General features: G+C 43.3%; 1 protein-coding gene across 7 annotated transcripts in view; it reads left to right on the top strand.

Annotated features, from left to right (window-relative positions):
• The window catches only part of VPS35L (VPS35 endosomal protein sorting factor like), a 128,846-nt gene that overhangs the window by 15,023 nt on the left and 91,291 nt on the right, over positions 1–22,532 (top strand). For all 7 annotated transcript variants that reach the window (XR_016387800.1, XM_022552287.2, XM_089896076.1 and 4 more), the window contains 5 exons: positions 577–601; positions 3,191–3,267; positions 6,896–7,024; positions 12,948–13,032; positions 19,867–19,926. Coding sequence is in view for 6 of the 7 variants with exons in the window: in XM_022552287.2 (XP_022407995.2) it covers positions 577–601; positions 3,191–3,267; positions 6,896–7,024; positions 12,948–13,032; positions 19,867–19,926 (376 nt within the window). In the remaining variant the exon portion in view is untranslated. The remainder of the gene's footprint in view (positions 1–576; positions 602–3,190; positions 3,268–6,895; positions 7,025–12,947; positions 13,033–19,866; positions 19,927–22,532) is intronic.

Genomic DNA, 22,532 nt, shown 5'->3' with positions numbered 1-22,532 from the left:
TAAGCAGAATTGCTGGACTATTTAATTCTTTTTCTTACTGTTTTCTGATTGCCCTGATTTAATATAAAGCCGTGATTCTCAACCAGGAGTAATTTTACTCCCCAGGGGACATGTGGCAATGCCTGAAGACGTTTTTGGTTGTCACAACTGTGGGAGTGCTACTGGCATCTAGTGGGTAGAGGCCAGGGATGCTGCTAAACATCCTACAGTGCACAGGACAGCCGCTCACAACAGAATTTTCCAGCCCATAATGTCAATATTGCCGAGGTTGTGAAACCCTGATTTAGAGTAAGCTAAATGCTTTCACATTGCCACCATTGTCTCAAAATTTTGCTTTTTTTTGGCTCATTTTGAGAGTCCTGAAATGAGTAGAAATTTGAATCTCTAGTAGTTTCTAGTGAGCTGTGTTTTCCTCCTTTGAATAAATATTTCTGTTTTTCATTTAGATAAATAAGTGGCTTTGTTGGAAAACGATGGATCATATTGTCTTAGTGCTGCTTGAACAATAAGTAAAGTTTTTGTCACAGGGTCCAGTAAGTTTTAAAAAATATTAACATATATTTTTTGCCTCTGCAGAATCTTTTTATGGGATCTGAAAAAGGTGAGTTTTTGCTGTTGTTACTGTTTTGATGGGGAATTCTCCCATTACCTTTAATATAATTTTCCAAAGGAAAAAAACATCCAATCCTGATGTTTAATTCAATTGAAGCTATTATTTCCTAGATTATGTATAGACTTAGTAGAATCAAAATACATATTTAGATGACGGATGAAAAAAAAAAGACCAAAGAGTTTACTAGGAGGAAAACAGAAACTCAGTGCTTGACTTTGGGATTACAGAGCTGTAGTCTCGCATCTATGTGCCTCCTCACTGGCTGGGAAATGGTTGAAATTCTCCTTTTTACAGATCCTTTCTTTTGCCTTAAGTCATTATCCCTTGTGAAAACACAGATGCACTGGTGAGGGGAGTCACACACTCAGTCTTATCAGCCACTGGTCCCTGAATACGGCAGTTCTCAATTTCTTGTGCCAGGACACAGTCTGGACCAAGGCGTCTCAAACTAGCTGTTCAGCAGAGTCACTTGAGGAATATACATATATGTGTGTGTATATATATATATTTCATAAAAATACAGACCACTGGGCCCCACTCCACTTATTGAATTAATCTTGAGGAAGGGGACGCAGGAATTCCATTTTTAAAGCTCCTGGGTGATTATGAAGCCACTGTCTTAGATGCTGTATCACTGGGGTGCGGAGGGGCACAGCTGTGGTTTATGTGCAAAGCGCTGGTGCGGCAGCTGCAGGTTGGGGCAGCACACTAGAAATCAAGAGAGTCGGAGCGCCTTTGTCATGGGCATAACTTTGACCCCAAACCATAAAAAAGTCAATCACAGCATTGCCTATCTACCAGTTTGGAGAGGCCAGAAAGTGACAATACCACTTGCTGGTGAGAATGTAGAGCAACAGGAACGCTCGTGCTGCTGGTGGGAGTGTAAAATGACACAGCCGCTGTGTAAAGCACTTTTGCATTATCTGTTCAAATTGAAGATGGGCCAACCCTTTGACCTAGCAGTTCCACTATTAGGATACGCCCTAGATCAGAAATTGGCAGACTGTATCCTGGAGGCCAAATCTGGCCCACTGTTTGATCTTTGTAAATAGTCTTATTGGAACACAGCCATGCCGGTTTGTTTACATATTGTCTATGGCTGCTGTGCTATAATGGCAGTTGAGTAGTTGTGACAGAGACTGTACGACTCACAAAACCTAAAATACTTATATATGGCCTTTTATAGAATGCATTTTTTCAGCTCTGCCCAAATCCATGTTTCTTAAAGTGTGGTCCAGGGACCAGCAGCATTGACGTCACCGGGGGCTCATCAGAAATGCAGAGTCTCAGGCCCTGCCAGACCTAGTAAAAATCAGAATCTGCATGTTAACACATCCTTAAGTGCTTCCTGTAAAAGTTTGAGAAACTACCCTGAAGAAATGCATGCATATATGAACCAGGAGACATGCACAGAAATGTTTATAGCATATTGTTCATAGTAACCCCAAGCAGGATACAACCCAAGGATCCACTGACGGTAGAATAAGAAATAAACTGTGATGTAGTCACACAATGGAAAATGCTAAACAGTGGTGAAAATGTGTGAGCTTTATGCAATGACAGGGGTAAACTTCATGAACTAAAGTCAGTGGTGAATGAAAGAAGCAAGACAGTGTACAATCTGGGTGGTGGCTACAAAGGTTTTATGATTATCTGTTAAAATGTACATATATGCATGTTCTGTACTATATTTCAGAATGAAGGGAAAAGTAGAAGTAAGGTAAAAAAAATCAAATTATTTGGAAACTCCTTAATTTTAGTAGTTGTTAGTAATTGAATAATTGTACCATGCTCTCAGCTGATCCCAGACAAATCTGTGAGTTAACACCAGAGCTAAGAAAGCAGTGCCTTAAAAGAATAAACTTTAGTTCCTGAGAGCGAGTTCGGTAGGCAGGAGCAAGGAAACCTCTGGTCTAGAACAGAAACACCCTTAAGATGGAGAAAGGGTTCTGAAACAGGAGGCTCTAGAGGGCAGCAGCCAGCTGGCCAGAGAGCCCTGTCCTGTGACCGGCCTGTGGCCTGGAGTCCTCTCCTTCTCTCCCCGCCAGTCCCTGCTGATGGGAAGAGTTGTGCTGATGGATGATGGAAGGAGGCTCACTAGCCCTGTTTGCTTGAAGAGACGGCTTTGAAGCCCTAGTGTTTCCACCTCTGGACAGACAGTGGGATTGTTGTTTTGTTAGTTGTTAATACCACAGTTCTGCACTGTGAATATGAGCCTGAGAGGGCCTTTTGTTTGTGGAAAACAATTAAATGACGGATTTTTGGCATCCTTCTCTGGACCGCCTTTCTTTAGGAATAAACAGATGATTCAGTGAAAAGTTTGTAAATATCAGGTGTCGCAGAACCTTTTTGAGGCTGGCCCACTGCACTCCCACGGGCAGCTCCTAAGCAGAAATGTTTCTGATGAAACTTTGGTTACGGAAGGAAGTTGCTTTCAAAATCTCAGGGAGTTTTCTGTAATGAAGTTGTTCCCCAGCCTCTTTATGCATGATGAAGTGTAGAGTGAAAGATGCCTTCCTTTGGGGCTATTGGTGACAGAGGAAAGCCACCTGTGTGACATGAATCCATTCTGTTTAGGCAAAGCTGGGACTGCCATATCCGCAATGTCGGAGAAGGTTCGGACCAGGCTGGAGGAGCTGGATGATTTTGAGGAGGTGAGCAAGTCAGTTGTTGAATCCAGGGAGGGGCGGGGCTTCCCATGTTTCTGCCAGGTGAGGTCAGTCTCGGTGGCTGCTCTCTGATTAATTCTCGAGCTGCGCATTGTGTTCAGTCCTCCTGAGGCACCAACTGATCGAGGGAAAGATGCCAGTGGCGCGGCTGGCCAAGCTCACAGGAGCCTTCCTTGGGCTGGTTTTCTGAAGGCGTTTTTCTCACTGTGATGCTTGAGCAAACCCCGGGTGTCTGGGGACAGGGTCTAACTGTGAAAGCCAACGGTAGCCACCTCCCGGGAAGCCGCCTCGTATAGTGTAAAACGGTCATGCCTGCTGCAGAGGCCATGCATGGTCGCTCAGCTGCTGAACTCTTTCAATTAGCCTGCACGTGCTTTTAAAGAACATGAATCTTGCCAACTCATAAAAATTAGTAAATTTAACGTATAAATCCAGATTTCTGACTTCTCTTAAATTCCACCTAACTGTGGGCTCACATTCTTGCATTTAACCTGGGTGCGTACTGTCCAGGTTGCATGGTCCTCCCTGGCCCAGTTCACTCATAAACATTACTAGCCTGGGCCCTGGAGGCGGTGAATTTGCATCCTCTGGAGTATCATTTAGAGAGGCAGCATACCATGGGGGTTAAGAGGGCAAACTCAGGAGCCAGACTGCCTGGGTTTGAATCCTGGCTCTACTGTTTGGTAATTCTGTAGTTTGGGACAAGGTGCTTAAGAGCTTGAGCTCTGTGCCTCAGTTTACTCATCTGTAAAGTGGGGGTGCTACCTAGTACCTGCCTCTTGGGGTGATTACAGGGGCTACATGAGTTCATGTGTGTGGAGTGCTTAGACCAGCACCCAGCACGTGGTGCGTGCTTTGCAAGTGTTAGCTGCTGTCACCATCACCATTATGAGTCTAGAGGCCTTAGCTTGACCGCTTATTAATGGGGTGCCCTTGGCCGTTCATCTTCCTATACCCATTTCCTCATCTGTAAAATGGGGATAAAAAATATAGTTGTGTAGGCTGAATGGGAATGCTTTGAAATCCACAGAGGTCCCTATAATGGCAGTTGCCATTGCTCTGTCCTGCATCTTGCCCCAGTTTCAGGGTCCTTCCAGCTCTAAGACCAGAGTTGTTAGGTGCTCAGCAGAGTCTAATCGTCCAATATTTTATTTTCCAATTCAGAAATGACATATTTTGAATTAGGGCGCCCGAGAGCCTCAGTCTGCATGTCATCAGTCAACCTTGGCTGGTAGGAAGGGAATTGCTAAGGGTTTTTATCAAAGCTCTTTTGTCTGTTGAGTATCTGAAAGTCACTTGAGCTGGCTTACATGGAAAATAAGGACTGTATTGAAGGATACTGGGGCACTACCCTGAACCCAAAGGCACAGTGGCCTGGAACCAGGAACTGAAAAACCACCCAGAACCCCAGCAGCTGTCCTCTGTGTCTCTTGCTTCTGTGTAGCCTCCAGACTCTTTCTAGTTCTCCTTTTTTTTTTTTTTTTTCTGCAGACTGGTTTCCTTGCTTCCCCCGCTCACAGGAGCACATGGCTGCCCCATGGCTTCCAGGTTAACATAGCATATTAGTCAGGATAAGACTAGGTTGTGCTGTGATAACAAATGAACCCCCGTATCTCAGTGGCTTAATATAACAAAGGTTTATTTCTTCCTCACATTACTCGTCCAGTGTAGGTGACAGACATACCACCATCTTATGGTGCTGCCATCTCAACATATGTCTCCAGGGTTGTCACAGCAGAGCTGAAGAAAGGGTCACTTTTCACTGCCTCAGCCCAAAGGGGACACGTGCCACTCTATTTACCACCCATTTGCCCAAACTAGTCACGTGGTTCTTCCTACGGCAGAGGGGCAGGGAGGATCCTGTCTCACAGTTCAAGTGACCAGTTGGGATCACTTCAGATTTCCTGAACTTCCTACTTGTATTCCTTTAATAAAGAGTTCTTCCAGCAATCCCACTCCTGGGCATATATCCAGAGAAAACTCTAACTCGAAAAGATACATTCACCCCAGTGTTCATAGCAGCACTATTTACAAAAGCCAAGGCATGGAAGCAACTTAAATGTCCAACAGATGAATGGATAATGACAATGTGGTGTATTTATACAATGGCATATTACTCAGCCATAAAAAAGAATGAAATAATGCCATTTGCAGCAACATGGATGGACCTAGAGTTTATCATACTAAGTGAAGTAAGTCAGAGAAAGACAAATATCATATGACATCACTTATATGTGGAATCCAAAATATGATCCAAATGAACTTATTTACAAAATAGAAACAGGCTCCAGACATAGAAAACAAACTTATGGTTACGAAAGGGGAAAGGGCAGGAGGATAAATTAGGAGTTTGGGGTTAACATATACACACTGCTATATATAAAATAGAAAAACAGCAAGGACCTACTGTGTAGCACCGGAAACTATACTCAATATCTTGTAATAAACTATAATGGAAAAGAATATGAAAAAGAATATATATATATGTATAACTGAATTACTTTGTTATACATCAGAAACTAACACAACATTGTAAATTAACTATACTTCAATTAAAAAAAAAAAAAAGAGTTCTTTACTTTGGATTCCAGGCAACATTCATATGAAAAAGATTTGGTTCCTGGTCTCCTCATGTGGGTTAGCATGACCCTCACTCCTGTGAGCTGTGCAGTCAGCGTCTTAGCAGTAGGCAAGGATTAGTGAGCATGTACTGTGTGCCGGGTGGTGCCAGGTCTTTACATATGTTATAATATTTCATCCACGTGATGACCTTGCCCTCTTCTGCCATGGGTTTTTGCTGGGTCTGCTCTCTGTCCTGAATGCTCTCTCCCTGGTCTAGTTGACAACCCTCCATTGCCTAGTTAACGCCTGTACACCACTGAGAGTTTGTCTCAAGCATCACTTCCTCCAGGAAGCCATTCTTGACCACCATTCTAGAGTCCATTCTGAGATGAACCTTTCCCCCAACATTTGAATATCCCTGAAATTGGACTCTGTCTCTCAATTGGTGCATGTCCGTGATCGGCACTTCTTCTTCCTTAGTGGTACATAAAACAGTTGTGCTTCTTAAAACGGGCACCTCAGATTCAGAGAACTATGATATGTGTCTTTGTAGAATTGTTTCCCCGAGCATTTGTCTCAGTTTGTATTAATGTCCATCTTGTCCTCTGTACTTTAAACTCCATTAGTGCTGAAACAATGTCTTTTTGCTCACCTTTGTATCTGGGGCATCTGGTATACCATACTTGCCTGGCACACAATACCCCCCAATAACTATTTGTTGAATAAGGTAAGTCCTGTTATCACTGTTCACAGAAGAGACTCAGGGAGGAAAGCAGCTCACCTAGAATCATACGGTTAGAATGTGGCTCAGCTGGGAATGGGCTCAGGTCAGACTTGTGTTCAAGGCCAGTTTTTCAATCACTGCCCTCTAGCCGTCTTTGAAGAAAACTCAGAACCTCTTTGATTACAAGACAGAACTATCAATCCTGGTCAGGATATGAGGAAAACTTAGAGACCAAAACTCAGCTAATAGTATTGTTCATGGGGGCAAGGGGGGAGTCCAACAATGTTTTTTCTTCTGTGCCTGTATCTTTCTACTTTCTGCCCACAGGGATCCCAAAAGGAGCTGTTGAATTTGACTCAACAGGATTATGTGAACCGCATAGAAGAGCTCAACCAGTCGCTGAAGGACGCCTGGGCCTCGGACCAGAAAGTGAAGGCTCTAAAAATAGTCATCCAGGTCAGGTCGAGTGATTTTTTTTTTTTTTTTTCCCCAGAATTTCCTTTGTAAAACTCCTTTGTGGATAATTAAGGTTTTCAGAGGCCTGCCTTCAGGGTCTTACCCTAATTTTTTCATCCGTTCTATTTTCACGTACTTCCTGTGAAAGGCCATAATTATGAATCAGTGTTTTTATGAGATGGCTAATCCTAGGGCCACCATGTGCAGCTGCATAGGTTGTGCACTGCGCAGTTCCAGGAAATTCACCCTAGATTACAGAATTACTGATGTCCCCCCAGGGTTGTGCAGTTCATTGGCCCTGTTACATCACCTGACACATTTATGATTTGTGTAGACTAAAGATTGATCTACTGTCTTTTGGGTTTCCTTGACCAGATTTTCTTTGTATCTTTGGAACTAATGGTTGTGTGTCCCTGATATATGCATTTTGGGGTCATGTTCTGCATAATGATGTGACAAAGAAAATGTATATACAGTGTTAAGAGAGGTATGTTTGTTGAATCCTCTTTGTTGATGAATTTGTTAATCCATGACAGCTCTTGGATTACAAGAGCAAGTTCCACAGGGAAAACAGCTTTTTCTGTTTCTTGACTCTTAAGATCATCCCGTCTTGTCAAAACACGCTCAGAAGTACATGGTAAAAGGAATAATGTAAGCATTATGCTTTTCAGAGCAGAGTTAATAGAGAATTTCTGAACAGCCATTTTAGTTCAGAAGGACAAGATTTCATTCTTGTTTATTGTCATGGGAATGTGACATTTGTTTTCTTACTCTGGGAGTCTTTACACTGGGTACTTGAAGTCTTTTAAGATGACACTTTGTATGGCAGGTGCTATTTTTTTGGTGTTCATGACAGAGGCAAACCCAAGCCCTTTTCCCTTCCATCACTGTTGTTAGTTGACAAAGCAAATACTCTGAAGAAGGTTTCTCTCATCCTGCAGGCATGTGATGGAGGCTGCTTGCTGAGTGGCTCAAGTGAGAGAATATCTAAACTAACAAGAGCTTCTTCAAAATATTTTTGTTGGCAACATCTCTCCATAGAGTATTGTGGTATAGAACTGTGACTTCTAAGAGTTTGACATCTGGAGGAGATTTGATTCATGTCTTCCCAAAGAAAATAATCATGAAACTGTTTAATTAACTCCACATCTAGCTAATAGTAACTGTTTGACTTGCAATACTTTAAAGACTGCCCTCTTTATCCAAAAAAGCTAGTCAAGGTACAGAATATGGAGAAGTGAGCAGTTTCCCTTATTTGCTCTGCAGTAAGGTTTCACTTTGTTTTTTCAGCTTTATTGAGGATATTTTACATGTCCTAAAATCCACCATTGTAAATGTACAATTCAGTGAAGTTTTTAGTAAGTTTACAGAGTTGCCCAGCGATTACACAATCCAGTTTTAGAACATTTTCATAGCCACTGCCCACCCCCCGCCCTCGCCCCACCCCCTGCCCAAATTTCCTCAAGCCCGTTAGCACTCAAACCCTGCTGCCACTTTCAGCCTTAGAAAAACCACCGATCTGCTTTCTGACTCCATGAATTTGCCTTTCCTGACGTCTCATGTCCGTGGGGTCACTCATTATGTACTCTTTCGCATCTGGCTTCTTTCGCTTACCGTGTTTTTGAGGTTCATCCATGTTGTAATATCAGTACTCTGTACCATTTTTCTGCTGTATAGTATACCACTGCATGCATAACCACATTTTACTTATCCATTAACAAGCTGATAGACATTTAAGTTGTTTCCACTCTGGCCATTATGAGTGATGCCGCTGTTCACAATTGCAAACAAGTCTTTGTATGGACGTATATTTTCATTTTTCTTGGATAGACTCCTAGAAGTGGAATTGCTAAGTCATATGGTAAGTTTATGTTTAACTTTTTGAGGAACGGCCAAATTGCTTTCCAAAATGGCTGCACCATTTACATTCCCACCAGCAAGGTATGAGGGTTCCAGTTCCTCTATATCTTTTCAATCACTCATTTCGTTATTGCCCATCTTTTTGATTATAGCCATCTGAGTGGGTGTGAAGTGGTACCTCATCGTGGTTTTTTTTTTTTTTTTTTGCGGTATGCGGGCCTCTCACTGTCCTGGCCTCTCCCGTTGTGGAGCACAGGCTCAGCGGCCATGGCTCACAGGCCCAGCCGCTCCGCGGCATGTGGGATCTTCCCGAATTGGGGCACGAACCCGTGTCCCCTGCATCGGCAGGCGGACTTTCAACCACTGCGCCACCAGGGAAGCCCTCATCGTGGTTTTAATTTGCATATCCCTACTGACTAATGATGTTGAGCACCTTTTCATATGTTTATTGGACATTTTTATATCTTCTTTAGTGAACTGTCTATTCAAGACTTGCCCATTTAAAAAATCAGGCTGTTTGTCTTCTTGTTGAGTTGTAGTAATTCTTTATCCTTGATACGAGTTCTTTATCAAATACATGATCTACTTGTATTTTCTCCTAGTCTGTGGCTTATCTTTTCATTTTCGTAATGGTATCTTTTGAAGTGTAGGAGTTTTTAATTTTAATGAAGTCCAGTTTATCAGTTTTCTCCTTTTTGGCTCATGCTTTTGGAGTTGTATGTAGGAACTCTTTGCATAACCCAGGGTTGTGAGAATTTCTTCCTGTGTTTTATTCTAGAAGCTTTATAGTTTTAGCTCTTACATCTAGGTTATATGGTCCATTTTGAATTATTTTTTTGTGTGTATGGTGTGTCTAAGTTTATTTTTGTCCATATGGATATCCAGTTGTCTCAGCAGCATTTGCTGAAAATACTTATCTTGGCACCTTTGTCAAAAGTCAGTTGACCATAAAAGTAAGGGTTTATTTCTGAACTCTCAATTCTATTCCATAGATCTATAGGTATGTCCTTATGCCAGTACCACACTTGATTACTATAGCTTTATGGTAAATTTTGAAATTAGGTATAGTATGTCTTTTGACTTTGTTCTTCTTTTTCAGAATTGTTTTGGCTCTTCTGGGTCCTTTGCATTTCCATATGAATTTTAGGATCAGCTTGTCAATTTCTACCAAAAAAAAAAAAAACCCTTTGGGATTTTGATAGGGATTGTACTGACCCTACAGATCGGTTGGAGAGATTTGCCATCTGAAGCAGAGTTAATCTACTGATGCGTAAATTATGTATCATTCATCCTGTTGATAGGCATTTGGTTCTTTTCTTTTTCCTTCTTTCATTATTATGAACGATGTTGCTGCGAACGCTGGTCACGTCTGCTGGTGACCATATAAAGTGTTTCTCTAGATGAAGGCCCATACCTAAAAGTGGAATTGCTCGGTGTAGGATGTGTGCCTTGTCTGCTTTTCCAGACAATGCCAAGTTATTTTCCGCAGTAGTTGTGCCAGCCTGCACTGTAGTAGCAGTGGGGGTGTGAGAGTCTGTGCTGTTCAGTGGCCTACCAACATTTGGAATGAGCAGACTTTCAATTTTAATTTCTCCAATTTAGGAGGTAATAACATCATATTTTATTGTGGTTTTAATTTGCAATTCCCCGATTATAATAAGATTGAGCATCTTTTCATATGTTTATTGGCCATTGGGGTTTCCTTTTCTATAAAATGCCTTTTGTTGATTCCTTTTGCTCATTTTTCCATTATGTTATTTGTACCTTTCTTACTGATTTTTAGGATTTAAAAAATATATATTGTGGGCAGTAATTGTCCTCTGATTAATTAGTCTGCTTCCCTCCTTTCCTGCCTTCCTTCTAGCCATCCGTCTAGTCATACTTTCTTATACTGAACCATAGATTATCTTTTAATTTATCCATTTGCTTTGGTTCACATTTTTGGTTTTTAATTCCAACTTAATTTTAGGAACTGCTAGTTTCCTTCTAGAATCTTGCTAATTGGAAACAAATGAAAAGCATTCTTTTAGTATTTTTTCCGCAGTGTTAATAAATTCGGTAGCAAGTATTTTAGGCAGAGTAATTCATCAGTTAGTTGCTCAGGAAATGTTTATAACAATGGTTCTCAACCTTGGCTGCACATTAGAATCACTTGGGAGCTTTAAGAAATCCTGATGTCCAAGCTGCACCCCAGACCAGCTTAATCAGAATCTCTGAGAGTGGGATCCAGGCACTGTTATTTTACAAAGCTTCCCAGATGATTCCGAAGCTGAGAACCCTTGGTTTGTAGAATGCTCATTTCATTCAGAATGTGGTACAGATTGCGGATCTCAGGAACCCAGTGTGTCCTGGGCTTGTTTCAGTGCAGCAGTCACCTGGGGCCCTTGTTGAAAATACTGATTTTGGAGCAGGGAATCTGTTTTTTTTAACACATACCCTGGGGGTGCCTGATTTTTATTGGTTTAGGAAACTGCACCAAAGCTTTACAAAAACTGTGGAATCTTCAAAATAGTGACTTAAAAGGTAACTTCAATTTATGACATTATTATGATTTTAACTTTGGATTAAAAAATTTTTTCTGCTTCCTATTGTCTTTATAAAATACATGTTCTGTGACACCAGCTTGGGAGACAAATCAATGCACAGGTGTTGGGAAACGCCAGCTGTGTTTAATTTGAAATCTTCTGTTTGAATTCTCTCTCCCTCTCACCTCACCAGTGGGCAGTAACCCATCTCTGAGGGGCTCTGGGTAGGAACTCAGGAGATGTCACATCCCTAGGAACCAAGAGCTGTGTATTGTAAACAGTCTCTAGGATTCAGAACTGTTTGTTTTTTCCAAGCCCTGAAATCTCATGGGGTAATTAATTGTTTAAGTTGGAGCTCTCATAAAGGGCATGTGAAAAACACAAAGCAAGGTGTCAGGAAATGGAGTTCTGTGTACATCCAAATGCCACATTTGGTGTCATTGCCATTGTTTTAACAGCTTACATTCCCCTCACCTCCAATCCCCAAATAACATTTGGGCCATGAGAGGATGTTTTACAAATTAGACACATTGTTTACTTTTAGTTACATAATGCTAAGGAGAAACTTGATGAATGTAATAATTCAGATATTGTGTAACAAAGCCAAACTGAAAACACATGTCAGCCTACATCTTGATATGATGAACTTTCTAGCCATTCTGTGCACATCGGAAGCGCATACATACGAAAGTACCCTTTCTAAATGTCCAAATAGTTTTTTTCTTTTAACGTGACATTTTTCCTGTCTGCTAAAATATGGCAAGGTTATCTAGTTCCTTATCCAGACTTCTGAATTTGCAAAGATTTCAGGGCATTACTTCTAGTTCTTCGAAGTAGAGATAGATTTTTGTTTCTGATTATACAAGATGACTTCATCTGGGGTGTTCGGGGCCACGTTGTGTGGCTGCCATCTTCCGTTATGAGTCCTGAACACGTCGATGGCCCTCTGGCGTGAGTGATGGCAGAGGAATTGAGGAATTCCCGGCAAAGCCAAAATGTTCCTGGCTTGCAGAGCACAGTTCCAGAGAAACATGTAACTCTTTGAAGCTTGTCACGTTTCCTTTTAGAAGGAAATTTAAGAGTAAGTATAAATAATAGGTGCTAGTTTAAGAAACCCTAGAGATTTGCCTATGGGGTCATTTCATAGAAAAGAACATTTAAGAATCAAGACCATTCTGAAATAAACCAGCGGAGGTAATGCTGAAAAGATGGAGTCACCTGCAGGGACGCTGGTTGACTTCTCTGGTGACCCAGTGCTGACCCTAGTTCAGACCCTCTGGATAAGATTCCTGAGTCGTGGCTTTCCTGAGGGAGGTGATGGTGCCTTTCATTAAGAGGCTCTCTTGTGAGCAGAGTTGACTCCCTTTGTCAAAAGCACGGTGGTTTTGCTTGTCATTATACCTTCAGTGACTAGCACCAGGCCTGGCACATGGTATACACTTGCACTTGTTTGTGGAGATCCTTAATTTTCCAGGCCTGGAGTGTTCCAACCCAGTCAGACATGACAGTGACTTTTCTTTTCTCTTCTCTTTTTCTAGTGTTCAAAGCTTCTTTCGGACACAAGTGTTATTCAGTTCTACCCAAGTAAATTTGTCCTTATCACCGACATACTTGATACATTTGGTAAGTACTAGTTTTATTCATCTCAAATCTAAGAAGTGCGTTTGTTTTGCCGGAAGTTGGGTGGTAGAGTTGCTTTAAATTGGGTTCTGCTGTGGTTTAAATTACTAGGCAAGTCACGAGGGAGACCCAAACTCCCACCCCTACCCTTGCTCCCCTGCTCTAATGAGGGGAGCAAAGGTGCGGGTGCTGTTTTTGCAAGAATTTTAAATTGTGTGTTTCTAACCTTCTGATAGGCTAGCGAGGCAAGTGAGTCAAGCAAGGCAGGCTGGGGAGCACACGTCTTATACAGACCAGCCTCGGTCTGTCGCCGGCCGGCTCATGGCATCTGGAACTCACTTTGTTCAGAACTGAACCTGGCATCTCCTCCCAGCCCTTCCCCACCCGCGCTGGGTTTCTCTGTCAGGGGATGGCGGCACCATGTACCCCCGTGCCCACGCTGGAAATCTGAGTCTTCTCCCCTGTGCCCCATGTCCAGCCCGTCACCAGGTTCTTCAATTCACCTTCCTCAATCTCTCCCCCGTATGTCTGTTTTTCTGTCTTCTCTGTTAAAACCTTAGTCCAAGCCCCTGTTCTCTGCCCCATGGATGATGGCTGCAGCTCCTATGAGGTCTTCCTGCATCACTGTGGCTGCCCCTCGTCCCACACTCCACCCCTCAAGCCGAATGATCTTCGGGAGTGCAGCAGAGAGGTTTAGACTGAAGAGATTAATAACCAGGAGCCCCTTGGAGAAACAGGAGGTCTCCATGCTGCTTGGTGATGGTCAGTGGCCAGAACATCATGCCATTAGCAGTTTGCCCAAACCGTGCAGCCTGTACATGACGTTCAGCAGAGAGGTGCCCTGCAAGAACTAGGAGACAGTCATCGTCTGAGAACTGAACACGTAGGGGGTCGGAACAGACCTTTGCTGTCTTGCCGAGGAAGGACCGATGGGCTCCCAACCTGGCAAGTCTTGTCTGTGACCCATTGAAAGGTCAAATGTGTCAGAAAATGAAATGTCATTCAGAGAGACCCATTTATTTCTGTGCAGGAGGCCGGGGACCTGAGTGTATTAGCTAGAATAAGTGATAGAAAACCTAACTCATTCATTTCCTCGTGGAAAAGGGGGGAGTATTTATTGGCTTATGTTGAAAAGGCCGGGGTAGTTTCTGGCTTCAGGTATAGCTGGATTCAGGAACTCAAACAGTATCTTCAGGACATTGGCTTTTTCTAGTACTTTTTCTTGGGTTGGCTTCATTCTTAAGCTCCACAAGGTGTCCTCAACTTTTATCAGTTTTGCTGCTACTAGTCCCAGGACAAGGAAGGAACTTTTATCCTCGCTTTCCAACAGAAGTCCCGGAATTCCATCTCATTGGCCTGGCTTGGATCACATGTCAGTCCCTGAGCCAGTTATGGGATCTGGGGATGAAATGTGCAGGTTATCCAGAGCTGGTTGCCCCAAAGGAGAAAGGGTGATGCTGTTGCCAGAAGAAAGGGGAATGGGAGCCAACTGGGTTAAAGGAAGAGATGTCCTGGCCAAACGACGGGACCTTTGGGTTCAGATGATCCGGGAAGGTGGCATCGGGCACTCTGCTGGGTGCTGAGGTTGTGTCAGCAAATAAGAAACAAAAATCCCTGCCTTCGTGGGCTGTGCCAGAAAGAGAGGATTCGCAGAACAAATAAGTAAACCTGATTGTGTGTTAGACAAGGATTGGTGCTATGGATGAAGAAAACCCAAACCAGAGCAGGGTGAAGTGGGCAGTGCTTTTATTTAAATGGGGGGGTCGGGGGAGGCCTTGCTGGGAAGTCGGTGTGTGGGCAAGTACTTGAAGGAGGTGAGAGATGAGCCGTATGCTGGCAACGTGGGGCCGGCTTATGACCAAGGAACAGCCAGTGCAAACACCCTGGGGTGGAAGCAGGCCTGGCAGGTCTGGAGAACTGAGAGGCCAGCGTGGCTGGAGGGGGGCGGGTGGGGTGGGGATGCGGCCAGAGAGCCTGGTGGGCCATGTAGGCCATTGGAAGGACTTGGGCTTTGAGCCCGAGGGCATGAGGAGCCGCCCAGGGTGTTGAGCACAGGAGGCGCAAGTTCCAGTTTGGGTTTTAATGGGCTCCCTCTGGCTGCTGTGTTGAGACTAGACGGTAGGGCGAGGGTGGAACGGGGGGCCCGGTTGGGAGGCCGGTGCAGCACTCCAGGTGAAAAATGAGGGTGGCGTGGCCCCGGGGCGGCGGTGGGGATGGGGGAAGGTGATCCAGGACAGATGGGTGCATTAGGCTCTCAGAACAGATATCCATCGCATACCCCTTGGGCCTTGACCTGTCCTCATACCCAGCTTGCCTTCCGGGAGCGAGGATGTTAGTCAGCGAGAGAGGCCAGTGGCTATGTCTGGTTACCCTGACAGCTCTGTATCGCATGGTGAGTTGACACATTGGCCTTCTGGTTTCCCTCGCCAGCCTCCTGCAAGTTTCTTTTGCATGAGTCAGCATCCCCGGGTGAGACTAGCTCTGAGATCATTGCTTGAGCCTGCAAGCCTGGCCAGATCCAGACGTTAACCTTGTGAGAATATGGGGCGACCGTTCTGTCAGCCTCTGTGGTGGCGGCCCAGTCCCATGCCTCGGCCGGCCAGGATGCGGTGTAGATGCCCGCCGTCCTTGCTGTGTCCCAGAAATTAGCTGGGCCGGGAGTGGAGAATAACGGTGATAAATCCTCAACAAATCAGGGTTTTCCTTGGGCCTGACTCTCTGTTCTAGGTGCTTTGGTGATCTTAAGTCATGCCGTCCTCATAACAGCTCTATGAGGTAGGGTCTGTAATTATCCCCACTTCACAGATGAGGAGCCTGAAGCACAGGGAAGTAAAGCAGCTTGTCCAAGTCCCCAGGCTAGTGAGGGGCAGAGCTGGGACCCAAATTGAGTTCTCTCTGCAGTCAGAGCACCTGCTTTATTTCTCTTGTACTTGGCTTACGGGGGAAATTCTCTCTACAAAACTACAAATGCGTGTACCTTTGACCCAGCAACTTTGCCTCTGGGAATTCATCCAACAACCCAAGTGACCGTCCATAGGAGACCAGTTGAACAAACTATGGCACGTCTGTATGCAGCAGGACGAGGAGGCCTCTGAGAGTGAGGGCGTGCTGTGTTCCAATGTGGAAAGATCCCCAGGGTACATTATCAGGTGAAAAACTCAAGATGCAGAACTGCTATGGGGTATGTTCCGTTTTGTTTAAGAAAGGAGGAAAAATTAGAGCGCTTGGTTGTTTTCACTTGCGTATGCCTAAAGAAACATTAGAAGGATCCCCAAGGAGCTAATAAAGGCGGAGACCCTCAGAGGGTGGCTTGAGCAGTGAGCTGGACGGGACGGGACGGGCTGAGAGAGAACCTTCATTGAGTACCTCCTGCAGCCTTTTGAATTTTGAATGGTGGGCATGTTTTACCTCTTCAAAGCGTTCCCAGAGGTGCCCTTGTCCAGATCTGTTGCGAATAGCTTTCCTCAGGAGCGCGAGGCAGCCTGCGCGTGTGCAGGTGCTCGAGGACACTTTGTTATGCTTTGGGGCTAATGAGCAGCTTTCACCTTTTAAAAAGGGGGCGGAACTGGCCTTGCTTGGGTGGCAGCTCCGAGTGCTGAGGTCCATTGTGCATGTGTTGCTGGTGGTCAGTGGTTGTGAACGAGGCTGACCGAGGGTGGGAGCGTCTTGCTGGGCAAGGATGCGGGACATGGCCCCAGGCGTTTGCAACTGCAGCGGTTTAGCTGGGATTTCCCTGGAGGCAGTGAGCACAGAGCTGGGCTCTGGCGTCTCTCTGCCTGCATTCGTTGCCTCTCCTCCTACAGGGTTGTGTGAACTTGAGCCTTGGTTTCTTCACTTGTGAAATGGGCATAATAGGCCTTGCCTCTGGGGATTTCTGGAGAGAATTAAATGAGAGAATGTGTAGGAAGCACGTGATGTCTTTCCTCTTCTAGGAGCTGGCAGGGTCAGTGTAAACAGCTTAGAGCCGTGGCTGGCACAAAGTAAGGTGCTCAGAAACTGTTAACTGTTGTCACTGTTGTTAACGATCTATATTAGTGTCCTTGATTTATAAGAAAGTGAATCAAGAAAGAAAATCTAGGGTCAGGTATTATTTCTCAAAATAGTTGTCCACTAACTTAACAAAGGAAAACAAATATTCACCAAACTCTTTTGGCCAAAAATGGTTTTGTGGTTAAAGGCCTTAGGATATGAAGGTGAAATATAAAAGTTGTGCTTTCGTTTTTAAAAGAAAGCTAGTTTTGGAGAGATGGCAAGCTTTTTGTGGAGGAAGTAAAGGCGTTGGGTTCTCTTAAGCCCGGTCCACGCACTCTAGGAGGTATGAGAAGTTACATGGTTGCCCAGTGTGGCTTGCTGTGCTGTGTGATGGCCGAGGTAAACTGCATGTAGTTCCAATGCCGGGGGTTCTGTGCTCATCTCAGAGGAGGCCTCTCTTGGCATCAGGTGTGGCTGCCTTGGGGAGCCCGTGACTGCAGGTTACTTCATGCCAGGAGGACAAAGGCAGGTGGCTTTCAGAACTGGAGCTTGGTCCCTGAGGCTTCCTGGGAACTTCTAAATTGAATCCACGGTTTGGGGCAGTGATTCTCATCCTCGGCTGCATACCTGGGGAGCTTTAAAAACACTTCTTTCTGATGGTCACGCTGTGCCCCAGATCATTTACATTAGCATCTCTGAGAACAGACGCAGGCATCAGCGTATTTTCAAGTGCCCCAGGTGCTCTGAGTGTTCAGCCAAGGTTGAGAACCCCTGGGTTAGAGGGAGGAGGGAGGCTTTTGGCAGTTGTTAGAGATTCCCACACCTAAGGCAAGTTTCAGCTCAGAGACCCACAGTGCCTGCCTGAATCAATGGTTCTCACACTTGAGTGTGTATAAGAATTTCCCATTAAGGTTATTCAAAATTCATATTCCTAGTCTTCACCCCCCGGAATATTCTTTTTCACTGGCTCTGAGGTGGGCCCCAGGAATGGACATTTTTAACAAGTGTCTTTCGGTGATGGTAATGTAAGTAGTCCACACTGGGAGAGGCATCTAGGGCTCTTCTCAGCTTGGCTGGCTTCCTGCATGTTAACCTAGCATTCTGTCATTTCTTGATGATGTCATTTGATCTCATGTTCTTTGACCAGAAATGATCCTATAACTCTCCTGTCTTTTTCCACGTATGGACAAGGGGTGTGGTTCTTTGTAGCCCTGAATGGTGGGGTTGTGTGGGGGAAAATGGGCATGGGAAAATACTTTCAACATCAAGGGTGATTTGGGAAGGTCCAGAAAATGAATAGAACTGTAACTTTTATCCTTTGAATATTGATAGCATTTTCCAAAATAACATTTGTACAGAATACATAAAACTTTTTGTGCTAGGCTGACCTGTAGACCAAGTCCAGACTGCACACTTGTATTTGTAAGTAAAGTTTTATTGGAAACAGCCACATCCATTTGTTTACCTATTGTCTATGGCTGCTTTTGAGCTACAGTAGCAGAGTTGAGTAGCTGCAATGGTGATCTCTGACCCACACAACCTAAAATATGTTCATCTATCCATCCAACAAAGATGAAGCACCCACTGTATGTCAGGCACTGATCTAGGTACTGGGAATATGTCAGTGAACAAAACAGGTAGAACTCTCTGCCCTTGTAGAACTTGTATACCTAGATGAATCTCAAATTCCAGCGCTTCTAGGTACCAGGCAGATTACGTAAGTGCGTGAAGCTGGCTGTTGATGAGAGACAGTAGGGAGCAGTGGAGACTGTGGCAAACTGGGTAGTTTTCAGGGGGCAGCTACTAATCTATTCAAGCTCATTTTTATCCTAGAGGGATGTGGGTCATTTTTGGCACATAGTTTGTGAAGGAGCAGGCAATCTGGGGGTTTTTTCTTCCAGTTTAATTGAGATATAATTGATATACAACACTGTATAAGTTTAAGAAGTACAGCATAATGACTTGACTTACATACAGCATGAACTGATTACCACAGTAAGTTCAGTGAAAATCCATTCTCTCATATAGATACAAAATTAAAGAAATGGAAAAACATTTTTTTTATTATGATGAGAACTCTTAGGGTTTACTCTCTTAACTTTCATATATAGCATACAGCAGTGTTAATTATATGTATCATGTTGTACATTACATCCCCAGCACTTATTTATCTTATAACGGGAAGTTAGTACCTTTTGACTGCCTTCATCCAATTCCCCCTCCCCCAACCTTTGATAACCACAAATCTGATCTCTTTTGCTATGAGTTTGTTTGTTTCTTTTTGAAGTATAATTGACCTTTGTTAGTTCCTGTTACACAACACAGTGATTTGATATTTCTGTACATTTCAAAATGATCACCATGATAAGTCTAGTTACTATTTGTCATTTTACAAAGATCATACATAGTTATTGACTATATTCCTCGCACCATATATTTCATACCCATGACTCATTTATCTCTCTCACCTATTTCTCACCTTCCCCTCGCCACTGGCAACCACCTGTTTGTTCTCTGTATCTGTGACTCTCTGTTTTGTTATATTCTTTTTTGTTTGTTTGTTTTTTAGTTTCCACATACAAGTGAAATCATACAGTATTTGTCTTTTTCTGTCTGACTTATTTTGCTTAGCATAAGTGAAGGATCACTTTTCTGCCTAGAGCAGAAAGTCCCCTCTTTTAATTAAAAATCTAAAATTAAAAAAGAATCATGGCTAAAAATTTGCCCCACTAGGTGGCAGCATACTATCACAAGTAGAAGCTCATATGGGAGACGCCACCGTCTCTGTCCCTAATTAACAAACATTAATTTATTGTTTGCTGCTGAAGGGCACAATGCTGACACCATATGTCCTTTTCTCCCCAGGAAAGCTGGTATACGAGCGCATCTTTTCCATGTGTATGGATAACCACAGCATCTTACCAGGTAATGTCTTAGCTTTTCCATGGGTTTCATGCTGCCCTCAAGTCAGGATTAGAAGGTTTATATCAAGTCAGGATTTGTTGAGACCTGAAATAAAGGTTTTTTTGTTTGTTTGTTTTGGTGTGTTAAAAGTTAAAGAAACGCCTTTACGGATTTCTGATCAACTCAGTCTTCAAAAAACATTAGATTTTCCAACAGCCCAGCTAGGGATTTGGGCAAGTAATTTGAATCTGCAAGAATGAAGAGGTATTACAATTAGATTCAACCGAACTTTTATACCAACTTCAAGTTCTCTGCTGCTGGACATTTAAATATTTTTCCTATATGTTTTTCCTAAGAAGCAAATTGCTTTATAAAATCAACTTTATATTAAGGAACAATGTCAAATAAATCAGTAATAACAGATGCTTTGAATCTACATTCTATGCCCAAGTGATGTTTGCATTAAATTTATTGCCACTCAGTTTTAAACTCTCAGGAGGTTATAATGGGACAGCTAGATCACAAATTTCTTTTGTCACATAAATGATGATGATGGGGCCAGCAGCATGGAACGCCCAGCAACAGCATCCTTTCCCTCTTATTCCTCCTTTCAAGTTCCTAGCGCTGCTGAGAGGAAGCGCGCTTATCTGTACAAGTTAGAACAAGCTCACTCCACCTTCATCCCACCTCCTTCTGCTTCTAGCAGCGGCACTTCCCTGGAGGATGAAGAGATGGCATGTGACAGTACCCGTAATTTGATCTCTTTTCTTTTTGTCTGTTTATCTGTTTTGCCTTTCTGTCTCTTTCTTTCCCCCTTCCTCCCTTCCTTCCTTTCTCTTTCTCCCTTTTGCTCTCTTTCACTGTGTCTCTTTTTTCTCTCCTTTTCTCTCTTTCTTTCCTTTTTTTCCTTTCTTACCTTCCTTCCTTCCTTCCATCTATCTATATTGTTAAAAACTATTTAATATGTACATTTCTCAGAGAGAAAGACAGAACTCTACAGACCTTTAGGGTTAGAAAGGCTCTTAGGAATCACCGTGTCTCATTGTAGGTGGGCAAACCCAGTGGGGAAGAGTCAGGGACTTGCCCACAGGCCTGCCACCGGCTAGCGAGAGCCTGGTTCTTAGCGCTGGGCCTGCGCCATCCAATATGGTGGCCACTGGTCACGTGGGGCTCTTGAACACTAGAGATGTGGCCAGTCCAAACTGAGATGTGCTGTGAGTATAAAAAAAAAAGTACCCTGGATTTCAGAGACTTTTTTTTTTCTTTTGGCTACACTGAGTGGCATGCGGGATCTTAGTTCCCCGACCAGGGATCAAACCCGTGGTCCCTACAGTGGAAGTGCAGAGTCTTAACCACTGGACCGCCAGGGAAGTTCCTCAGAGACTTATACAAATAAAAGACCATGAAGTACCTCACTAATTTTTAAGTTGATTACATGTTGAACTGATACTTTAGATGAATTGGATTAAATGAAGTAAATTGTTAAAATTTTGCCTGTTTTGTTTTAGCTTTTTGAATGCTGCTCACGTGATATTTCCACTGGACACTGCTGCTCTAGACCCTCCCCTCCACCACATCATACCTGCGATGTTTTTTTTTTTTTACATCTTTATTAGAGTATAATTGCTTTACAGTGGTGTGTTAGTTTCTGCTTTATTACAAAGTGAATCAGTTATACGTATACATATGTTCCCATATCTCTTCCCTCTTGCGTCTCCCTCCCTCCCACCCTCCCTATCCCACCCCTCTAGGTGGTCACAAAGCATGGAGCTGATCTCCCTGTGCTATGCGGCTGCTTCCCACTAGCTATCTACCTTACATTTGGTAGTGTATATATGTCCAACAGCTCCTCCCACATTCTAGGCTTCTCAAGACTTGGAGGCAGGGACAAGCCTGATGGAAAGGCTTCTCTGTCAACTTAAGGATTTGGGAAACTCGGGTGCATTTATTTTACACTTGCCAACTTTTCTTCCATATGCTATACCAGCAGCAGTAAATTCTTAGCCTGCAGGCAGAAATAAACTCAGATAGGTGTTTTCTTTGGCTATAACAGTATTTTTTAAAATGCTTCTTCATATAGGTTCTACTTCTTCCTATTGTTGTATACCTAACTGCTTTAAAATATTTATATTACCTGACTGGCCCCTAAGGGCATTTGTGTTTGCACCTATTGCAATAGTTTTCCTTCCTCTTAGTTTTCACTAACTATACAAACAACATTTTAGGGCTAGTTAAGGAAGAATTACTAATAACTTTCTCCCTACCTAAACTATAAAAATTCAGAATAAAAGGCTACTTTCATGTTCACTTTTAGTTCTTATCTATATATACTAATTAGCACATTTATCACTAAATTCTTCCCTTCCAAAATATCTTTTTTTTTTTTTTTTTACCTTGAATCGGGCTTTTGCTTTCTTGAAAATAATTTCATTTCCCCCCTTTCAGTTAAAATCTTCATCTGCATGTGTTTTCTGCTTCCCAGAACCTGAAAGGGAGAGGGGCAGACTTTCCTCAAAAATATCAATAATGTTGGGGATGACTCTTAACAGTAATTATGAAGAAAGCTTTGAAACCTACTATGCAGAATTCTGCCCAAAGGAATTATGTGGAGAGAGAAGTCCGGTGGC

The sequence above is a fragment of the Delphinapterus leucas genome, chromosome 15 (genome assembly GCF_059928025.1).
Source record: "Delphinapterus leucas isolate spDelLeu-1000000601 "Yukka" chromosome 15, BTC_Dleu_Yukka2, whole genome shotgun sequence".
NCBI lineage: Eukaryota > Metazoa > Chordata > Mammalia > Artiodactyla > Monodontidae > Delphinapterus > Delphinapterus leucas.
The sequence above is the reverse complement of the archived record's forward strand: the minus strand, read 5'-3'. Positions and strand labels throughout refer to the sequence as shown.